General features: G+C 36.8%; 1 protein-coding gene across 3 annotated transcripts in view; it reads right to left on the reverse strand.

Annotated features, from left to right (window-relative positions):
- PPEF1 (protein phosphatase with EF-hand domain 1) overlaps positions 1 to 24,423 on the reverse strand; it is a 216,405-nt gene that overhangs the window by 164,749 nt on the left and 27,233 nt on the right. For 2 of the 3 annotated variants that reach the window (XM_074192696.1, XM_074192695.1), the window contains exon 3: positions 19,043 to 19,227. The exons of the other annotated variant lie outside the window; for it this stretch is intronic. In XM_074192696.1, coding sequence (XP_074048797.1) covers positions 19,043 to 19,091 — 49 coding nt within the window. In that variant the 5' untranslated portion in view covers positions 19,092 to 19,227. The remainder of the gene's footprint in view (positions 1 to 19,042; positions 19,228 to 24,423) is intronic. 3 annotated transcript variants of the gene reach the window in all.

Here is a 24,423-nt window from a genome sequence, read left to right on the forward strand (position 1 = left end):
GCCACAACATTCCTTGGTGTTTTCATTTTAGGATCTTTTTCTTGTGGGGATCGATGTACTCTTTCAATAACTACTTTGCCCTCTGATTCCATGATATCAGGGCAGTTTTCCATCACTAGATCCTGTAATATTAAGTCCAGGCGTTTTTTCTATATTTTTCCTATAATTTTCAGGTTGCCCCTCCTTGATCTATTCTCAAGGTCAGTGGTTTTGTTGATGAGATATTTTACATTTGCTTCTATTTTTTCTATTTTTTGATTTTGTTTAACTGACTTGCTCTCTCATGGAGTCATTAGTTTCTGTAGACTCTATTCTTTTTTGGGGGGGAGGAGTTTTCTTCATTAACCTTTTGCAACTCTTTTTCCAGTTGGTCAATTCTACTTTTGAAAGAGCTTTCCATTTGACCAATTGAGGTTTTGAGAGAATTAATTTCTTTTTGCATTTGCCCATTTGAGGATCTGAGACAATTATTCTCATTTTGTATTTGTCCAATTGAGGATCTGAGAGATTTATTCTCATTTTGTATTGGTCCAATTGATGCTGTGAGAGATTTATTCTCATTTTGTAATTGTGCAATTGATGATCTGAGAGATTTATTCTCCTTTTGTATTTGTCCAATTGAACTTTCTAAGGTTTTGTTTTCTTTTTGCAAGGTATTAATTGTCTCTCCCAAATTTTTAAGCTCCTTCTTTATTTCTTCAAGGAAGTCTTTCTGTGCTGGAGACCAGATTGTATTCTCCTCAGAGGTTCCAGGTCTCTCTTGAGTTAGGGCCTTTCCCTTCCAGGAATTTTTCTATAGATCCACCTTTCCACTGATCCTTCTTCATTTTGCTAAGACCTTGAGTTGTGGGGGGGCTGGTTCACCGGGGCTTAGGATTGCTAAAGGCTTTACTCCCTGAGTGAAGTTTCTCTGGCTGGCCAGTAAGAGGTATTGGTTGCTTTCTCTGGAGTGTCTGTGACCTTGGCTGAGGTCTTCTCCCCTTGCTTGAAGGGAGGAGTTGGAGTTATTGAATTATTTGCCTTCAATCAATGGTGGGCTTTACCCTGGGGTGAGGTCATTGCTCAGCTGGGCTGGTTCTTCTGCTCAAACACCTGGGCCTGAGGCAGAAGTAATTTGCATTTGTTTGTTTGGGAAGAGGCCTCAGCTGCATTGGAGGAGTAGACTCAGAGTTCCTCAGACCCAAGGAGCCCAGGGATGGTGTCCGCAGCTCTCCTGCACCAAAACTCTCCCCCCCAGCCCCATCCCCAAGCTCCAGGGGGACAGCACCAACACCAGTGCCTCTGCTGCCCCACAGATCCAAGCCCCTGTCGTCCAGCCCCACCACCTATCCAGCAGGTCCAGCTCTCGGGCCCTCTGACTCCTGGTTTCAATTCAGCTGTTAATCTGGCTGATCCAGGGCTGGTCCTCCCTCTGAGCCCAGACTCACCCACCTGAATTCGGCCAAAGCTGCTGCCGGAGACAAATCCTGAGGTTGATGTTCTTTCTCCTGGCTTTTCTCTCTGGGTTTTGTGGGTCGGATTTCCTTTAAGAGGTTTGTTTCATGTGATAGATGGGGAAGAGATCAGGAGACTTTAGAACTGTGCCTGTCTTCTCTCCACCATCTTGGCCAGAAGTCGAATTAAAGGATTTCTTAAAAATAATATCTACTTCTGATAGTGGAAATTAAGCAAAATCAATGAAAGCAAGTGAAGGTAAAATTTTAAAACCAAGAAAAAAGAGAAAAAATCATCTTCTTATTAAATAAAAAAGTAATGCAACTCTTGGGGGCTATTCATGATTGAAAGAATTTCATAAGAGCATTTCTAAGTAGTCTTGAAGAAATATATGCTTAGAGAGTGAGCATGGAGCCCCAGGCAGTGCCAGCCTCAGAGCAGGCCTGTGGCAGGAACCTGTGCAGCTACCCAGAACTTGCAGAGTTCTCAGCCCACAGACTGTTGGAGAGACTGCAGAGGTCTTTCTGCTAATCCTGGGGCAGAAATCTGCTGGTTTGCACACTCTCAGAGCCAGGTCACACTTTGGGCCCCAATACCACCATAGAGAAGCAAGGACCCTCCTTACAGGTTCAGGGCAGACTGAAGGGCCTATGACAATCCACACACCAGAGCAAAGGCAAGACAGCAATCAGAATCTCTCATAAGACCCTAGAGGAATTAAGGTCCCTAGGCTTGTCCCAAAACTCCCCCAAAGCCTTGGAAGTGCAGTAAATCAGTCATAAGTTGAGGAATTGGGCAAACAACAGAAAGAAGAATCGGATCATAGAAAATTACTTTGGCATACTTCTGGCCCAGATGGCGAAGAGAAGACAGGCACTGTGATAAGGTCTCCTGATCTTCCTTCATATATAATATGAAACAAACCACTTAACAGTAATTCGATCAACAAAAAGAAAAAAATCTAGGAGAAGAATATCTACCTCAATTTCTGTGTCAAGGATATGGGTGAACCTTGAACAGAGAGCAGACAGCCAGCTCAGGGGCAGTGCCAGTGGGGTAAAGGCAGAGGGCCGGCCTTAGCCATAGAGGCTTTAGTGAGTGGAAGGTTGGAGGACCAACTTTAGCCACGGAACCTTTAGCTGGGGGAGTGTAGGTCTGGTGAGCCCCAGCCAGGCTGAAGGGTGAGTCCCAGCATAGAGTTGCAGGATACAACTTGACATCAACCTACTGGGCTCTGGGACTCTGAGCTCCATGCTTTTAGCTGAGCCCTCTTCCCAGAACAAACAGTAACCGCATCCACCACTACCCCCTCAAGCTCAGGTGTGGGCAAAAGAGCTCCCTCAGCTAAAAGGGAGATTTACTACCTCCCCCAAGGCCTAGCCCACATTGTTCAAGAAAAATTCAGATATTGCTGCCACTGCTCACTCCCTCCAGGCCTAGGCAGAGGACCTCAAACACTCCGGAAAAAAATCAAACAGTGCCCCCTACTGGCCAGTCCACTTGGAACTACTAAGCCAAGTGAACAAAGTCTCTAGGGTATGCAAAAACAACCTCTGAGATACTGCCCCTCCCCCCAAAAAAGATCCTATGAAAATTAAGAAAGGCCAGTGATAAGGGGGGACCCAATGAGAATTAGTTTGAAGTCACAAGTCCTAAACCAAAGAGATCTAGAACTTCTGATAAGAATATGAATTGGCTCCCAGTCCAGAAATAGTTCCTTGAAGAAATCAGGAAGAAATTTAAAAATCAATTGGAGCATGGAAGAGATTGAATGGGGTAAATAACATTTCATTAAGAGGTACAAAGGACCTATTGTAATAGATAAGAAGAAGGGAGGAGGTGAGAAATACCTGCATCTTACTCTCATCAGATTTGGCTTAAAGTTAACATACACACACCCAGTTAGTTAAGAAACTTATCTTACCTTTCAAGTATTAAAAGGGGAAAAGAGGAGGGGGGAGAAAAGGGGGAATTAACAGAAGGAAGGAAAGGAAGAAGGGGCAAAGGGAAAGGGGAAGAAAGGGGAGGGGGGATTGGATATAGGAGGGCAAACATACTGAAGGTGGTGATATTCAGAAAGAAAATACTGGGGAGGATGGAAAAAGTGAAAAAAAGGGGAAAAATGCAAACAGAGGAAAGATAGCATGGAGGGCAATATTTAGTAATTATAACTTTGAATGAACTCTCCCTTAAAATGTAAGCAAATACCAGCATGGGTTAAAAACCAGAATCCTACAAAATCCTGTTTATAAGAAACTCATTTGAAGCAGAGGGATACATATAGAGTAAAAGGAAAAGGTTGGAGCAAAATATATTTTGCTTCAACTGAAGTGAAAAAATCAGGGATTGCAATCCTTATCTCAGACAAAGCAGCTGCAAAAATTGTATCATTAAAAGAGATAAGGAAAGAAATTATTTCCTTCTAAAAGGTACCATAAACAGTACTAAATATGTATGCACCCACTGGTATAGCATCCAAATTCTTAGGAGCAAAGTTGAATGAGTTACAGGAAGACATGGACAGCAAAACTCTACTAGTGGGAGACCTCACCCCCCCAATCTCAGATTTAGATAAATCTAATCATAAAATAAACAAAAAGGAAATTAAGGAGTTAAATAGATTGTTAGAAAACCTATATAAGATAGACCTATAGAGGAAACTGAATGGGGATAGATAGGTATATACTTTTTTTCTGCAGTAGAAGGCACTTACACAAAAATTGATCATAGGGCATAAAAACCTCAAGATCAATTGCAGAAAGGCAGAACTAGTGAAAACATCTTTCTCAGATCATAATGCAATAAAAATCATATGCAATACTGGACCAGGGAGATATAGACTCAAAACTAATTGGAAACTAAATAAAAAATGAGTGGACCAAGCAACAAATTATAGAAAGAATTAATTATTGCATCCTACATAATGACAATAATGAAACAACATAGCAAAATCTATGAGATTCACTCAAGTTGGCTGTCAGGGGATATATTATATATTTAAATGCTTACATGAATGAATTAGAGAAAGAGGAAATCAATGAACTAAAGATGCAAATAAAAAATTAGAGAAAGAATGAATAAAAATCCTCAAATAAATACCAAATTAGAAATTCTAAAAATTAAAGAAAAAATTAATAAAATGGAAAGTAAAAAAAACTATTGAAGTAACAAATAAAACCAAAAGTCAGTTTTATGAAAAAATATAATTGATAAACCTCTGGCCAATTTGATTAAAAAAAGAAAGAAGAAAACAAAATTGCTAGTATCATTAATGAAAAAGGTGAACTCACCACCAATGAGAAGGAAAATAAAGTAATAATTCAGAATTATTTTGCCCAATTCTATGCCAATAAATTTGATAATCTAAGTCAAATGGACAAATATTTACAAAATAAATTGCCCAGGTTAAATGAAGAAGAGATTGAATAAGTAAATAACCCTATCTCAGAAAAAGATTAACCCTATCTCAGAAAAAGAAATTCAAAAAGCCATTATTGAACTCCCTAAGAAAATATGTCCAGGGCCAGATGGATTCACAAGTGAATTCTATCAAACATTTAAGGAACAATTGACTTCAATTCTATATAAAATCGTTGGAAAAATAGGTGAAGATGGAATTCTGCCTAACTCTATGACACCAATATTGTGCTGATACCTAAACCAGGAAGAGTTAAAACAGAGAAAGAAAATTATAGACCTATCTCCCTGATGAATATAGATGCAGAAATCTTAAATAAAATCTTAGCAAAACAATTAAAGCAAGTTATCACTAGTATAATACACTAGAACCAAGTAGGATTTATCCCAGGAATGCAGGGTTGGTTCAATATTAGTAAAATTAATTAATGAAATAATAAAGCTATCAGAAATCATATGGTTATATTAATAAATGCTGAAAAAGCTTTTGCAAAATACAGTACCCATTCCTACTAAAACACTAGAGAGCATATGAATAAATGTATTGTTCCTTAACATAATAAGCAGTATCTATCTGAAAATCATCAACAAGCAATATATTAAATGGGGATAGGCTAGAGGTATTCCCAATAAGATCAGAGGTGAAACCAGGATTCCCATTATCACAACTACTATTCAATATTGCATTAGAAATGTTAACTTCAGGAATAAGAGAAGAAAGATAAATTGAAGGAATTAGAATTGGGAAGGAAGAAACAAAACTCTCACTCTATGCAGATGACATGATGGTATTACTAGAGAGTACAAAAAAATCATCAAAAAAACAACTAGAAGTAATTTGCAACTTTGGCAAAGTCCCAGGATATAAAATAAATCCTCACAAAACCTCACCATTTCTATATGTGACTAGCAAGATGCAGCAGAAGGAGCTAGAAAGAGAAATCCCATTCAAAGTAACCTCATACAATATAAAATACCTGGAAGTCTACCTGCCAAGGCAGACTCAGAAAAGCAATTTTTTTAAAAACAATTTTTTAAAGCAATTATGAAACACTTCTCACACAAATAAAATCAGATTTAAATAACTGGGCAAATATCAACTGCTCAAGGATAGGTCGATGTAATATAATAAAAATGTCAATTATACCCAAATTAAACTACTTGTTTAGTGTCCTACCAATCAAAATTCCAAAAAAAAATACTTTAATGAGTTAGATAAAATTGTAAGCAAATTCATATGGAGAAATAAAAAGTCAAGAATTTCCAGGGATGCAATGAAAAAGAAGTACAAAGAAGATGGCTTAACCCTACCAGATCTAAAATTATATTATAAAGCATTAGTCATCAAAACTGTTTGGTATTGGCTAAGAAATAGAGAGGTGGATCTGTGGAATAGATTAGGTGCACCAGCAAGAAATGATTATAACTATCTGCCATTTGATAAACTGAAAGAGTCCAGCTATTGGAATAAAAAACTCTGTCTTCAATAAAAATTGTTGGGAAAATTGGAAGTTAGCATGGAAGAAACTTGGATTGGACCAACACCTCACACCCTATACCAAGATAAGACCAAGATGGATACAGGATTTAGACATAAAAAAACAATATTATAAGCATACTAGGAGATCAAGGAGTAATATACCTGTCAGATCTATGGAAGGGAAGTAGATTATGACCAAGGAAGAGATCAAGAACATCACTAAAAACAAACGAGACAGTTTTGATTACATTGAATTAAAAAGCTTTTTCACAGACAAAATTACTGTAACCAAAATCAAAAGAAATGCAGTAAATTGGGAAACATATTTACAGCTAGTATTTCTGACAAAGGACTCATTTCTAAAATATACAGAGAACTGAGTCAAATTTTCAAAGAAAGTGCCATTCCCCAACTGACAAATGATCAAAGGATATACAAAGGCAATTTACAGATGAGGAAATCAAAGCCATCCATAGTCATATGAAAAATTGCTCTAAATAACTACTTATTAGAGAAATGCAAATTAAAGCATCTCCGAGGTACCACCTCACACCTCTCAGACTGGCTAATATGACCAGAAAGGACAATTATCAATGTTGGAAGGGAATGGGGGAAATCTGGGACACTAATGCATTGTTGGTGGACTTGTGAATTCATCCAACCTTTCTGGGGAGCAATTAGGAATTATGCCCAAAAGGCAACAAAAATGTGCCTAACCCTTGATTCAGCTATTATGAAAAAGGGTAAAAACATCACGTGTACAAAAATATTCATAGCAACACTGTTTGTGGTGACAAAGAACTGGAAATTGGGTAAATGTCCTTCATTTGGGGAATGGCTTAATAAACTGTGGTATATTCATGTCATGGAACACTATTGTTCTATTAGAAACCAGGAGAGATGGAAATTCAGGGAAATCTGGAAGCATCTGCATGAACTGATGCTAAGGGAGATGAGCAGAACCAGAAAAACATTGTATACCCTAACAGGAACATGGGGATGGATGATCAACCTTAATGGACTTGCTTATTCCATCAGTGCAACAATGAGGCATAATATTGGGCGATCTGTGATGAAGATCACAATCTGAATCCAGAGAAAGAATTGTGGAGTTAGAACAAAGACCAAAGACAATGACCTTTAATTTTAAAAAAGTTATCTTACGTAATTTTTCTCTCTTATAATTTATGTTTCTTCCTCAAGGATATGATTTCTCTCTCATCACATTAAACTTAGATCAATGTATACCATGGAAACAATGTAAAGACTAACAGACTGCCTTCTGTGAGGGTTGGCAGAAGGGAAACAAAATTAGGGGGGAAATTGTAAAATTCAAAATAAATAAAATCTTTCTTTTATTTAAAAAAAAGAAAAAATAAAATTACTTTGGTTCCATGGAGGATCAAAACACATTCAGAAGATGACAAAATCAAAGCTTCTGTATCCAAAGCCTCCAAGAAAAATTGGAAATTGGCTCAGGCAATTGAAGAGCTGAGAAAAGACTTTGAAAAGCAAGTAAGAGGAAAAACTGGAAAGAGAAATGAGAGCAATTCAGGTAAATCATGAAAATCAAGTCAGTAGCTTGGAGAAGGAGATCCAAAAAAATTCTGAAGAAAATAACATTTAAAAACCAGTTTAAGGGGAAAAGCAAACCCAACTGCAAATGAAGAGATGAATGCCTTAAAAAGCAGAATTGGCTGGTTGGAAAAGGAGAAAATCACTGTGAAGAAAATAACTCCTTCAAATGTAGAATTGAACTAAAGAAAGCTGATGACTTTACAAGTAATCAAGAAACAATAAACAATACCAAAAGAACAAAACTTTAGAAGAAAATGTGAAATCACTCACTGGAAAAACAATGGACCTGGAAAACAGATCCAGAAGAGATAATTTGAAAATTATTAGAGTGGGGTGGTTAGGTGGCATAGTGGATAAAGCACCGGCCTTCCAATCAGGAGTACCTGGGTTCAAATCCGGTCTCAGACATTTGATAATTACCTAGCTGTGTGGCCTTGGGCAAGCCACTTAACCCTGTTTGCCTTACAAAAAAAAACCTAAAAAAAATTATTAGACTACCTGAAAGTCATGACCAGTAAAAGAGCTTAGACTTCATTTTTCTATAAATAACCCAGCAAAATTGCCCTGAGATCCTAGAAACAGATGGTAAAATAGAAATTGAGGGAATCTACTGATCACTTCCTAAACAACATTCCCCCCAAAAATAACTCCCAGGAATATTATAGTCAAATTTCAGAACAACCAAGTCAAAGAGAATATATACAAGCTGCCAGAAAGAAACAATAGACTACTGTGGCACTATAGTCAAAATTACACAGGACTTGGCAGCATCTACATCAAGAGCATGTGGGGGGCCCCCTCTCCCACCATGAGATAGATGGGCCATTTTGTTAAGATATCTTAATAAAAAGCATTTTAATCACTCTGGACTATGTATTCTTTTTTATTATGATTATTTTTGGACTAAGTATTCTTTTGGGGGGTTTTGTTTTGGTTTGGTTTTTTTTTTTTGCAAGGCAAACGGGGTTAAGTGACTTGCCCAAGGCCACACAGCTAGGTAATTATTAAGTGTCTGAGGCCAGGTTTGAACTCAGGTACTACTGACTCTAGGACCAGTGCTCTATCCATTGTGCCACCTAGCCTCCCCACTGGACTAAGTATTCTTGAGCCATTTATAACCATTTGGGGACTCATCTGGAGATATTAATGTAAATCTCTTTTCCTGGTTATTTTCCAGGAAGAAGACAAGAAAATAATGTGCTCAAATGGCTTGATTTCAAACCTACTTTCTGGGTGTTCTTTGTTGGAGAACTATCTCAAGAGATTACTGGGAAGATTGGCCCAGGTTTGGAACCAAGAGTGATTAAAATGTCTGGAGTAGAATCACAGTAAAGGGGCAATTTCCAGGGTGACTTCGATGGCCAGAAGCACCCTGAACTGACTGAGAAGTCCTCCATGTTGGGAGATCTGGCCCAAAGGAGAATCCAAAATATGATAGGGTGCCCCAAAAGCAGAGATTTGGGTTCCCTCTCCAGGAACTTGGAGTGGTTGGAAGTCAAGAAAGCTGAATGAATCCAGTGCTGTGTGAGTGAGTTCAATGTTCCTACGGGAGTGTGTGTGTGTTTGTTCTATGTCCTGTCTTGTGTAAGTGTCTGTGTTAGGCATTTCTGGATCTGAGGATCGAGCTTAGGTTTTAAACTTGGCAAGCTGGGCCAAGGAGTTTCAGAAGGTGAGGGAGAAGAAAGTAGGTGTATAGTGGTCCCCATGTGGAGATCAGCCCCTTCTTCACTGAGCCAGTGGTAGCTCTGCTGGTGTGTAGTTAAAGAGAAAAGCATAAGGGCATTCTGAAATGGAAAAGGCTGTGGTTTGGTGAGAGTTTAGAACAGTTTAAAAGAAAGAACTTTTAAGTTATAGGAGGGAAGATTTCTTATCCTTATGTCTGGGAAAGATCCCATGCTTTTTCCCTGGGTTGGGGAAGGAGATGATGGGTTGGACACCTGGTGGTCTTGATTCTATCTGCCATCTTGTTAAGACTTGAGCTCTAAAATGAGTTCACCTGAACACCCCACCTGCCCATGGAGAAAGGAACAGGGGACAGATTTATCCATAAAGGGAAAGAGACACCATCACAGGTGGGATGTGTGATTAGGAAAGAAAGAAAATATAAAACCAAGGATTGGAGATAGGTCTATTAAAAGGAAATAATACTTAATATCTACTTAGACCATATGGCCTTAAAGTAATGACTCTCACTGTTTAAGGCTTCTGAACTAGAGTTTTGGGAAGCACACTGAGGATTTTAAAAGAGGGATATTACTTTTGTTACATTCTGACAAGATTTATGTTACTAAAAAGAGAAACACCTATATTATCAGGTTTATTTACTGATTTATTTTGGGGAAAAGTTCTAATTCATTTTACTGTTAAGCCTTGTGTTTTTATTTTTGGATGGAGTTTTTGGAATGTGAATGCTGGACTCTCTATACAAGGTACTCCAAAGCTTTTTTCAAACTAAACTGCTGAAGTTTAGTTGTAATTGCATTTGGGTTTTGAATGTATTATATATTAGTGTTGTTACATTCCGACAAAATTTGTATTACTAAGAAGAGAAACACCTGTGTTATCAGGGTTATTTACTGATTTGTTTTGGGAAAAAACTCTAATTCATTTTAATGTTAAGCCTTGTGTTTTTATTTTGGATGGAGATTGTATTCTGAGAGTGGGATATTCACTTTCTGTTGTTTCAAGGGGAATGAGATGTTTAAATAAGAATCTTATGTTTAATACATGTTTATAATATATGTTCAATTTTAAAGAAGTCAAAAATGTGGACTTCTCTCTTAGTAACTGCAGACAGCTGATATGGGGGGGCTGAACAAATAGTAACTGTGTGGGACCCACTGTAAGGTAACAGTATTTATCCGTTATATATTTTTTGTAACTGCAAAGAGATTATATTGGCAATATTTAGTGAACTCTTGTGAATATATGTTATTTAAATACTGTATTGTTAAAGCCTTGGATTAACATGTGATTGATTTGAAGGGCAATAAGGGAAATATCAAAAAAGTATGACCCTTGCTGGGACAGATCTGTGGGTTCATGAATAATGTATTAATGAAAGGATTACTTTGTTCAGTCTAGTAATTTGCGTTATTCTAATTGCTATTCTGTTATATTGAAATTAATAACACATGTTGGAAATTTAAAACCACCTAAGATGTTCTAATGGTTTTACAGAAATCTAAAAGGTAATTTGTATGTTGGAGGGGAAACAGCAACTAGGTGGCACAGTGAATAGAGCATTAGTCCTGGAGACAAGAGGATCTGAGTTCAAATTGGACCTCAGACACTTATGAATTACCTAGCTGTGTGACCTTGGGTAAGTCACTTAACCCCAATTCCTTGAAAAAATAAAAATAATAATTTGTATATTGAGGATGGCTAGTAGCTGAGCAAGTCTGTGTATAGAGGTTTCTAACTATATAGATATGTGAATTAGGAATATTTTGGATACACACACACACACGTATTCTAAAGCAGTGGTTGTTTGTTTTGAATAAAATATGAGAAAAATAAACACAAGATAATTTGAGACTTTTCTGTGCAATCTCCTGGACAAAGTAAGTGTTTATTTGTAGTAAAATACAACAGACTAGAAGGAGGATTCTCTAGCCAAGGGGAATCTGATACACCATCTTTATACAGAAATAGAGTAGATATAATTTAAGACAAAGGGATGTCTCTAGTAAGAGGTAGGAGATGAGACCTGTAGGGCCAGTCATAGTTAGAATACCTGGTTTTAGCAAAGACCTAGGAAGGACAGGCAGCTTTAGGTAGGAGTTTCATTAATTGAGACTCCATTAAGACTACAATTGGAATTTAGTGACTCATACTCACTGGACATTATAATTAGGAAAAAAACTATTTTAGATCATGGGACATTTTAATCAAATTTCTCTTTTTATGTCAGATACCAAGGAAATGCTACTGGGTAAATGTCATGTTCTTAGAACCAAGAAAGCCAATAGACTAAAGAGTCAGGTAACAGGATATGCACTCAAGGGGGCAGCTTCTCAGTATGGCCCAAGGTTAGACCCTTTTGACTTGATTTCCCCAAAATGACATTTGGATAATGTCTCATCTGGAAGAATAAACCTGGCCTAAGACATTCGACCACCCACATGACCTCTGCCTAGACACTTACATTCAATACTTATATCTATAAAGGAATTTTCCTTTACTGTCCTGGATCTTCATAGTTACAAAGCAAACCAGAAAAAGAAGTTTTAGGTGAATTGGATCTAATAGCCAGATAGGTTAGATATGTGGTTCTGACACCTGCTGTCAGCTACATGTTAAGATAGGAATTAAATTTCCTTAATTTTTATTTAGAGGAGATATTTAGATAAGAAGAATGGGAAATTCTTAGGATAATTACAGTTTCAAGATATAGTTTAAGGAAAAGGAAAACATGAGAATATTTTGGAAAAAATTCATTTTGGTTACGGATGTTTACTGTAATGAGAGCAAAGGCAAGATTGTTATATTTTTTTTAGTTTGTTGTTTTTGCAAAGTGGCTTGCCCAAGGCCACACAGCTAGGCAATTATTAAGTGTCTGGGCCAGATTTGAATTTAGATACTCCTGACTCCAGGGCCGGTGCTCTATCCACTGTGCCACCTAGCTGCCCCAAGATTGTGCTATTTTTAAACCATATGCTAGGTACTCTTTGAACTAAGATGACTGTTGAATGTATATGTCACAAGCTTAAGTCAATATGATGATTATCATTGGGAGTTTGCTCATGTAGTAAAATACTAATGGAAGTTTTTTGTGTTAAAGTGAAGTATTGTACATCAATATGGAAATAAAACAAAATCAGGGAAATGGTAATAAGCTCCAGAATCTCATTGTCTTGTGATGAAAACATGTGTTTCGATCTGAGTGAAATGTTAATCAATTTCTTTACCAGAAGACAAGGTTCCAACAAGTCAACTGAGCTGGAGAGAACTTTTTAGAACAGATTCAGAAGATGCAGGAGGACATCAGAAGTCTCCAGAGGGAGAAAAGAAGAGAAAAGAAAAGGAGAGACACTGTACTTACACCTTTCTCCTTATGGAAAGGGGGGGGGGAGGCAGGGTGATTACTGGGTGGTATAATTATATCCTATCTGAGTCTGTATATCCCATCTAGGAAGAATCCTATCTCTAATTTAGACAATGGGCTATTAGTAATGGTGGGAGAAGAATCTAGCTGACAAAAGTCATTGCCCAGTCTTTTGATGTTACTAACTATTGGACTTGCAGTAGTCCACAGCAGTTGAGAATTGGCCTTGGGTGCCAGGTCCCCAGGTCCAGCCTAGATTCTCAGTTCCTAGTCAGAGCTGCACTGTGGCACAGGATTCTATCTATTTTATCCTAGAGAAAAAGGAGAGGAAAGGGATGGGAGAAAGGGGACAGGGGAAGGGTGGGGGGAGTAGGTGATAGAAGATAGAGATCTGAGAGAGGGGAGTCATATATATATCACACTTCTAAGCAGGGACAGGGTGAAAGGAGAGAGAGAATAGAATAAATGGGAAAAGAGAACAATAGAATGGAGGGTAAAACAGCTAGTAATAGCAACTGTGGGAAAAGATATTGAAACAACTTCTCGGAAGGTAACTCATCCCAGAGACAGACCTGATGGAATCTGAACACAGACTGAAGTACGCTTTTTTTTTCCCTCTCATTTCATTTCTCTTGAGATTTCTCTATCTTGTATTGGGGGGGGAGGATTACGTTTACTTTCACAACAAGATTATTGTAATAATATGAAAATAAATAAATAAATCATAAAAAAGAGTGGACAAAAAAAGAGAAATATATGCTTATGTTATTCTAAAAGAAAATCAAAAGAAAATAGATTAATCTGCAAACTAACCCTAGGTTCCCACAGACAAAATTCAATCCTGTGGGCTACTACAAAAATAGTCATCATCTCTATAGCTTAGGTATAGATCATGTTCAGCTTTCTGCAAGAAAAGGTAGAATAGGGCAATTAGGTAGCACAATGGATAGAGCACTGGCCCTGGAGTCAGGAGGACCTGAGTTCAAATACGACCTCAGATACTTGATACCAGCTATGTGACCTTGGACAAGTCACTTAACCCCTTGCAATAAATAAATGAATGAATGAATGAATGAATGAATGAATGAATAAATGAATAATAAAGGTAAAGCACATACTGAATTACAATCTAAGCACTCAAGATCACAATAGAGATATTATTAATTAGAGATATTATTAATTAGTCTTTATTTCACCTCACAAGAAATTAAGAAGATACAAGGGATCACAGAAGCCCATAAAGAGACATCAAATATTTATTAATATTCACAGCAATTCACCAGCAGATGTAAAAACAGAGAAGGAAGGAGAATAATCATTTATATCCTGCCTATTACATGTCAAACACTGTGCTAAGTGTGCTAAGTTGTCTCATTTGACCATTTTACCATCTCAGTGAGGTAGGTGGTGTTATTATTCCTAGTTTATGAAGGTTAAGTGATTTGCCCAGGGTCACACAGCTAATAAATATCTGAGATCATTTTTATACTCAGGTCTTCCTGTCTCCAAATTGTGCTCTCTATCCACTGCACTGGTTACCTACCTTATAAAAAATGTAAGTACTCCAATTGGTCTTTAAAAAATTCCCTTGTGGAGGAAAAATACATTGTGGGTCCAATAAACAAGACATCTCTGCAAAGGTGACAAGCTCCTTGATTTCCCAAGCCATAACTTCTCCCCACCCTCCCAACAGGTGCCATGTGGCAATCTTCTTCCTCCAAGAGGCAACATTCTTCAGCAAATGCTCTCAAAGCCCTTCTTTCTCCAGAGGATCTCATCTTCAACCAACCCACCCCCAACCCACCCCCATCTCCTACAAAACTTGAAAACTCTTGAATTTGGGATTATCCACAAACAAATCCTAAAGTTGTTTATTACTGCTCTATTCCAAGGCTATAAAGCTAGATTCTGGAATCACATGGCCTCTGAACATTTAATACTCCTCCTTACTCCTCTATACAGGAGGATAGGACTCTGGAACACCTTCAATCAAATTCTCTCCCAAGTCCAGTGGGTAAGAATATATCCACCATGTGCTACTGTAGGAATTCCAACAGTGCCTGGTTGCTGTTATCTGTTGGACTGGGAAAGTCCATTACCTGGAACTGGAGTCATGTGCTTTGTAGCAACATAGATCTGGGGTGTATCTTAAGCTGTTTAAGAAAGCTTTGGAATGATATATATAATTCTTTTGCCCATTAATTTTTCGTAATTCAATATAGTATTCCCCATATTAAAGACCAGTCCTGTTAGGACTGTTAGGAGAAGGTAAAAAAAGGTGGAAAAGATTGAGCAATCTATCTCTCCTCTTCATAGACTGGGGCAAAAAAAATTCTTCCAATAAAAATCTATTCTCTTGAGACCTTGTCCACCAGCCATCTTGGGAAAAGTAGAAATGAGTTAAAACCAATCAAGAGTTGTCAAATGTCTTTTTGATAAGGTGTCAGTGCATACACACATATACCAAAGGAGGAAAAGTAGGCTCAAATTGATTGAGGAGAACCCCTGATTAATCCCACACATTCTCATTAATTCAAAAACCCATGGATATAAAACTATAAAAATGACAAAGAGGTATATAAATTATAATTTCCCATTTTGACATTTAGCAAAATCCTGATTTGTATATCACAAAATAAGTGAAAAAATATTATTTTTCTACTTAGATTAGATGCCATTTACACAACATGAGAGACAAAACCATATTCTTGTTTTCCATTCAGCTTTGGAACCACTATCCAGCATAGGCCATAGGACTCACTCTAGCTAGGCAGTCCCAAAATCCACACCAGCTGAACACCCTGTTTATCTTGCCATTCACTGTGCTGATGCTCCCTCTGAACCTTCAGACCTCCTAAGACCACACTCTAGTGACTTAATCCATTTCATTTTATAAATATCACTCTGGGTTTTGGTTGATTTGATAAGTCAATAGATGTACACTTGGTCCATATATCTTGGAAGTCATCTTTGAGTCTCAGACTCATACTTCACATCTTTTCTCATAAGTCACCTCTTGCTCTAGGATGAGTAATCAAATTCATACTATGATTCTTTCTGGAAAAGTGACAGTGAACTTATTTCCTATCCCTTTGTTCACTCTTCTCTAACCACAATTACCTTATATACCTATTTCCCCTCTCCTTACATGTAAGCTCCTGAGGGCAGGGACTGTTTTGTTTTTGTTTTTTTTATCACCAGCATAAAGCACCATGTTTAGCACACAGTAAGTTCTAAAAAATGCATTCATTCATTCATTTTTTAGGAATATTGGGGGTCTATGCACAAGAGAAGAAAAGTGAATGAATTTATATAGACACAGTCCTTTTTAAAATATTATATCATTTGATCCTCACAAAAACCAAAAAATTATTATCTCCATTTTACAGTTGAAAAAACTGAGTCAAATAGTAGTTAAGTGACCTGTCTAGGTTATATGACTCTACATAGATAGTAAATGTCTGTGGCCAGAATAAATATCAATAATGAACACCAATATATGAACGAATATCTATAATATTAGTGGTTTTTAAATAAATGCTACTGCAAAATAATAATAAAGCTTAAGGAAATGATTCTCTGACCCAGCAAAAAGTATTACCTAATCATAATATTTTACAATAATACCACTACTAGGTCTGAATTCCAAAGGGATCATAAAATATGTGAAGTCTCATATGTTCAAAACTATTTATAGCAGTACTTTTTGTAGTAGAAAAGAATTAAAAATCAAGGGGATGCCATCCTCTCATGGCTAAATAATGGCTAAACAAATTGTGGTATATGAATGTTATGTATTGTTATATAAGAAACCATGAATGCTAGGACTTTTGAAAAGCATAGAAAAACCTGCTGAGTAAGGGAGAAGAATCAGGAGAAAATTATACACATTAACTACAACATTATGAGATGATCAGCTATGATGGATGCAGTTCTTCAGCGATCAAGGACAGTCCTAAGAGACCTGTTAAGGAAAATGCCATCCACATCTAGAGAACAAATTGTGGTTGCAAAGCATCCACACTATGCAGAGCAAAGCATATTATGCTCACTTTTTTAAAATTTCTATCATCGTTTTTCTTTTCCTTATCTGTTCCCCCCACCTTTAATTTTAATTCTTCTTTCACAACATGAATAATATGGAATTATGTTAAACACAATTAGACACCTACAACATTTACCAGTTTGTTTGCCACCACGGGGAGGAGGGAGGGCAGAACTCATAAACTTGCAATGGACAAATGTTGATAACTGTATGTAATTGGAAAAATTAAATAAAATGTCAGTAAAGATAAAAAATGTACCCCCAAAAAGGAACACTATGCAATATTCTTTAATTTGCAAAGTGATAAAAGTATTAAAATGCAAGTGACCCATTAAAAAGAACTTCCTACATCATGAATTTGAATTGTTCAGATATTGTATACAAGTGAGATAAACAATATAGAAATTTTTTAAGGGACTATATAAATCCAATATTTTTAAAGTGAACAAGGTCCTTAGGGATCTTCTATTCTAACGTTTTCATCTTACAGATGAGGAAACTAAGTTAAGAGATTAGGGGCTATGAACAAAGTTGGGAGCAGAATTAGGACAAGAATCTAGGCATCCCAGCTCTCAGTGCAGTGCTCTTTCTACAGAATTATGGGTTTTAAAAGTTGGAAGGTAGTTTCTGGCCATCTAGGCCAACCCATATATAAAATGAATCCTCTTTTTAAAATATCCCAGCAACTGTTTGTTCAGCCTTTGCTTGAAAATCTTCAAAAAATGAGGAATCTATCATCCCTTGAAGCAACAACCCATTTAAGCAATGACATCACACTGAATCAAACTTTAAAAATCTTTGTTATTGGTAGAATATCTCTCTCTCTCTCTCTCTCTCACACACACACACACACACACACACACACACACACACACACAACTCTTAGATTAACAGAAAATTGTGAGGTTTAATTATTTTTTGTTTGTTTCTATCCAACAAATGTGTTTTTGTTACAGAGAATTTTGATTCTTACAGTTGAAGAATCAAAGCTTATCCATCATCCTCCAAAAATTATCCCAATGGATAATTTATACAGTAAAGAAAATATGCGATACAATGTTCTTTATTCCTTTAAACATTAATGCTTCTCTCTAGCTCCTTATCTATTTCCAGAGAACAGCTTATTCATTGGCACCCACTGACTAGCCAAGAAGGCACAATATTTGAGAGAGAGAGAAAGAGCTACTTTGATTCCTAAAGTAAATCAGAACACACCACCTCTCATCCTAAGCAGAGTAATATAGTAACTTAGGTCAAACTTTGTTTTCCCAAGCTTGAGCAAGAATTGTCAAATATTTGCCTCAAGTTTTCATTTTAATTTGCCTGTGTAAATGTAGTTCACAAAGCCCAAGTAGCAAATTCAGTAAGTTCTAAGGAGAAACACCAATAATTATATTTACCAATAATCACAGTATAAATAATTCTTAAATTTCTACATCTTATATCTTTTTTTATATTGTGGCAAGTGAAAAAAGTAATATTTATACCTTAAAAAGATAACAGGCATATGGTATATCTCTTGTGAAAAAGCATTGGATATGAAAATTCACTTGAACTTTGCCTCATAGAATTTAAAATCAAATTAAACTTTTGTATAGCTTAACTTGTTTTTAAATTTAAATTTCTACATGTCATTTGTTGTGGAGAGTGATCCTATAAAATCTAATCCTGGGACATTTGTCACATGGGAATATATTGAGTGTCTATTTGCAAAGTTTCTATATTAGTGGACATTTTAGAAAGGGAAATGTCATTCCATTGAATTTCTAACTCAGTTTTACAAAGATTCAGTCATATTTTTAGCTAAAATTAAACTTAAAATATCTAGCAGCTAATGTTTTGAAATTTAGCACTATAAGTAGCAAGTTATAGCATCCTATTAACTAGTTTTCCAGATTACTTCAATGTGAAATCTTAAAAAAAAAAAACAAAATAAAGATGGGGACTTGCATAAAAAATCACTCAGGATTACTCAATCCAAAAACAATGGAGAAGAGGAAAAATCACATTCATTAACAACAGGCATAGTCACTCTACTTACTTTTCTCATATTTCCTATTTTCTTTTCGGGTAGAATAACTACATCCCATGTCTCCAAAATAGTGTACTTATAAATTTAACTTCTTATCACAGGCTCCTCTTGTCCAAGAGTGTGCAGTCCTCTCCTTTATAATTTTGCTGAGATACAAGGAGCCACTCCTAGTTGATTCACTTCAGTCATAGCCACTAATGAGGAAGAAGGGATGGGGGAAGGGGGGGAGGAAGAAAATGCCAGTTAACAACATGGTATCTAAGGACAACTCAGGAGAAATCATTAATGCTTGTTATGAATTATTGTACCTCATGTGGAAAATGATTCCATATAATCTAATCCTGAGTTATTTTCCAAAACACTGCAGCAGCAGCCGTGGCAGCTGTTGCAGCAGCAGCAGCAGCAGCCAACAGTAAGAGCTGCCTAGGCTGGTTTTGTTCCATATACTTTTACCTTAACTTTCTTTGAGTAAAATCAGTTGAAAATATAAGATTTTTAAACTGTAAGATAAGCAGAAACAAGGATACTGTTGTTTTTTTTTATAACATAAATAATGGAGACTGGGAATAAACATTCAATAAAGGATTTAGCTATTTTATAATCCATAGTAAAAAATAAAGAATTTAAAAGTTTAAAATATGACAGGCCTGGAACAAAAGCAACATAAGAAAATTACTATTAAACCAAAGATAAGGTAGGCAAATCTTGCTGCAATTTCTATAAAGTAGAAAAAAGTATGAATAACAGAAATTTTTGATCAATATTCTTGATATTAATCCAAGGTAAGAGTCTAGAACAAAATGTTTGTGAGCAGTTACACATTGGGTGACAGGATGGCACCATTCATTAAGAACTTGTTATATGACCCTAGGCTAATCACTTAACCTCAGTGGTGTTCAGTTTCCTCATCTGGTAAATGAAGTGGTTAGAATAAATTATTTTTCTAAGGACACTTCTAACTGTGAAATGCGAGAATTACAAATCAAAACAAATCAGAGTAATTTCCTATTTAATTAAGTTAATAAAGATAAGGTCAGCAGAAATGCCATTCCAAAAATTCACTATGTCACAAGCATAAAATTTGAGTGTGTCATTAGGTAATTTTCTGGAAAAACTGAGACAGTTGGCATGATGAATAAAATTCTTCACATATATGTCACTGATGTTTGATAAAACATTGATAAAAATCCTTCATCAAAATGAGCATCACCTCTTCTCTGGATTGCTATAAACTTCTAACTGATTTCCCTTCCTCCAGCAAAAACTGTTTTCAGCTCTACAATCTTATCTCCATACAGTAACCAAATTGATGTTCCTAAAACATAAGTCTGACTAAGTCATTCTCAAAAAACTACTGTGCTTCTCAATTGTCTTCAAGATAAAACGCAAATACCTCTATCATTTAAAGCCTTTATTCTTTACCATGTACATCCCTACTCATGCTCCTCCTCTGAGAATGTCTAATTCCCTTCAAAGCTCAGTTCATGTCACCTCTTACATAAAGTCTTTTCTATTCATTCTTCCACACATGTGACATACATGTAGTAATATTTCCCTTTAATCTCAGACAAAAAATATATTTGGTCATGTGTCCCATAGCTATCATCAAGAGATGAGGGGCTACAGATGAATGTCCAGATAGAAATTACATGAGATTCTCTTCAATTACTCTCTGGTGGAATATTCCACTTTTTTTCCTAACCTTGGAATTGACAGAGAAGCTAGTTTAAACTCACAATCCATTTCTTTCCATTGGCTACAGCTATGAAGTCATCAGCAACAAATTCCAGAATCAAGGTATGAGTAAATCATGCACAGAGTTTGTTGAGATAGATTCTGCTGTAACTCATTCAAATTACATACTTATTATAGGCAAATTATAAGCAATGATTCTTTATTCCATTTCATCCCTTTCCCAATATTTCTTTCAAGAGGCAGTAAGCCCTATGTTTCTTCCTGGTAGGGAAAGGTTTTTCTTCCTGGTAAGGAAAAGTTCAGGAAATAGAAGTTTTATCATTATTTCCTATTTTTTACTGTTTTGTCTTTAAACATTTACTTCATCTATTTATCAGTTAGTTAATGTGATAAGGGGCAGCAAAGTGGCACAGCAGATAGACCGCTGGACCTGAAATCAGAAAGTTTCTCCCTGAGTTCAAATCTGACTTACTAGCTAGGTGACCCTGGTCAAGTCACTCAACTGTTTGCCTCAACTTCCTCATGTATAAATGAACAAGAGAAGGAAATGATAAATCATTCCAGTATCTTTGCCAAGAAAACCTCAGATAAGGTCATGAAGAGTTGGACAACAAATGAACAACAAACGAACAACAAAAACCCAGCATGAAACTTCTCCAAGGTAATATTTCAAAAGAGATCTCATTTGCCTTCTCTTCAGGAGCTATGCAGACTAAGTCAATTATGTACCTCACACTCCCAATTGCCATCTAACCAGAACTTGAGCCAACAATAGCAGAAAACTGAATTGGGGGGGAGGGAATGTAGCAGCTATCATAAAACTGGTAACAGTGACTGGGAATTTTATACATATAAATATATGTTTATATACATATACATACACATACACAAATGTGTTATTACATGTGTGCAAATACATATTTACATATGTGGGTATACACACATATAAACATGTAATAAATATATATAATATGTTTATATGTATATATTATTTTCCTTTTCTTTTTACACAGACCCAGATAATCAAGAATTACTGACAGTAGAGGACCATTTAGAAGGATGTATTGGTGAAGGTTTTTTTAATTAAATGGTTCCCCCGAGTTTTCATGAAACTTTACAAAGTACCCTCTTCATTTCCAAGAATTTGCAAAATGGGGGACCTGATTCATTGTATTGACAAAATGAAAAATTTATACAACAGGCATCTTTTATGATGGTTCAAGAAGACCTTAGTTTATGACAAAGAAGGCAAAACAAAAGTCATCCAACTTAGCCCAACATGTATATAAATTACTCCACATTATCCTATGCAGAAAACACAAGACTTAATATTCTGAAAGATTCTCTACCATTGTGATAAGAGGAAGCCAGTGTAAGGAAGAACTGAGTTCAAATTCAACCTCAGACACTTAATAGCCAAGTTAGTTTCCCCATCTGCAAAACTAGGATAATAATAGCCCCTATCTCACAGGGTTATTGTGAGAAAAAAATGATAAAATATTTTTAATTTATTTTTTTATTCTCATTTTGTACAAATGTATTTTTACATTAATAAAATATTCTTGTTTACAAGTAAACAAAATACCCCTCTTCCCCCATGAATGTAGATAGACTTGCTTGGGCGAAAAAAGTAAAGGGGAGAGAAAAAAATTAAAATTAAAAAAATAATAGTAATAATTGTAGGTATGGCCAGGTGGCGCAATGGACGAAGCACCAGCCCTGGAGCCACGAGCACCCAAGTCCATATCCAGCCTCTGTAAACCCAACAATCACCCAGCCATGTGACATGCAAGCTCCCCGATCCCCACTGCCCTGCAAAAAACAAAAAGAAGAAAAAAAAAAAAAGACCCAGAATAAAATAAAATGGTAATAATAGTAGGGGTGGCTGGGTGGCAGACAGAGCATTGGCCCTTGAGCCAGGAGCACCTGGGTCCAAATCCGGCCCCAGACACCCAAAGATCACCCTGCTATGTGGCCCCAGGCAGGCCATCCAGCCCTACTTGCCCTGCACCCTCCCCCAAATAATAATAACAAAAAGTGTGTTTGAGTCTTTGTTCCAACACCAACAACTCTGTCATGGGTGGATCTCATTCTTTATGATAAGTCCATCACAAAAGTTACTTCCATATTTTTCCACCATTGCCATTGCTGATCACAACTCCCTCCTTTCTTATTTCTCCACTACCATGTACTCTATTTTCTCTCTCCTTTCACTCTGACTCTGCTGTAGGGTCATTGACTGGCTCAGCAGACAGATCCCTGGTCCTGGGGCCAAGAAGCCCTGAGCTCCCGTACCACCCCTTAGGCCCAGAATCCACCTGGCCCCATGGTCCCGGACAGGCCATCCAATCCCAGCCCCTTGCAAGAAGTAAAAAAGAAAATGTGTTATATCTGACTGCTCTCCCCCCCATGGTCCATGCTTTCTTCCATCACTCACATCCCCACCCCTTCCCCCCTGCTCCCCCCTCCTTCTTATTCCAGATGCCTATACCCCATTAAGTATATATGCTGTTTCCTCTCCTAACCACCTCTGATGAGAGCAAAGATTCCCTCATTCCCCCTTGCCTCTCCCCTTCCATATCATTGCAATAGCTCATTGTAATAAAAAAAATCTTATGTGAAATATCTTGGACTATTCCCCCTCTCCTTTTTCTTTCTCCCATTCCATTTCCCTTTTTTTCTATTGACTCCATTTTTACACCATATTTTATCTTCGAATTCAGCTTTCTCCTGTGCTTCAACTATAAAAGCTCTCTTTACCTGCTCTATGAACTGAGAAGGTTCATATGAGTATTATCAGTGTCATTTTTCTATGCAGGAATACATGCAGTTCATCCACATTAAGTCCCTCATATTTCCCCCCTCTCTTCCAATCTCCATGCTTCACCTGAGTTCTGTATCTGAAGATCAAACCTTCTGTTCAGCTCTGGCCATTCCAAAAGGAACCTTTGAAATTCCCCTGGTTCACTGAAAGTCCATCTTTTTCCCTGGAAGAGGACATTCAGCCTTGCTGGGTAGTTCATTCTTGGTTGCATTCTAAGCTCTTTTGCCTTCCGGTATATTGTATTCCAAGCCCTACGAGCTTCCAATGTAGCTGCTGCTAAGTCCTGTGTGATCCTGACTGCAGCCCCATGATATTTGAACTGTGTCCTTCTGGCTGCTTATAATATTTTCTCTTTGACTTGGGAGTTCTGGAACTTGGCTATAATAGGGGTTGATTTTTTGGGATCTCTTTCTCTGGGGGATCAGTGTATTCTCTCCATTTCTATTTTGCCCTCTGCTTCTAGAATATCAGGGCAATTTTCCTGTAGTAATTCTTTGAAAATGATGTCAAGGCTCTTTTCCTGGTCATGACTTTCAGGTATTCCAATAATTTTAAAATTATTTTTCCTAAGTCTTTTTTCCATATCAGTTGTTTTTTCAATGAGATATTTCACATTTTCTTCTAATTTTTCATTTTTTTGGTTTTGAAGTATTGATTCCTGATTTCTGTTATATTCATCAATCTCCCTGAATTCTGTTCTTTGTCTTAAGGATTTGCTCTCCTCAGAGAGTTTTCTTATCTCTTTTTCCATCTGGCCAATTTTGCTATTTAAAGCATTCTTCTCCTCAATAACTTTTTTGAACTGTTTTATCCATTTGACCTAAGCTGGTTTTTAGCATGCTATTTTCTTCAGCATTTTTTTGGATTTCCT

The sequence above is a fragment of the Macrotis lagotis genome, chromosome 6 (genome assembly GCF_037893015.1).
Source record: "Macrotis lagotis isolate mMagLag1 chromosome 6, bilby.v1.9.chrom.fasta, whole genome shotgun sequence".
In the NCBI taxonomy this organism is placed as follows: domain Eukaryota; kingdom Metazoa; phylum Chordata; class Mammalia; order Peramelemorphia; family Peramelidae; genus Macrotis; species Macrotis lagotis.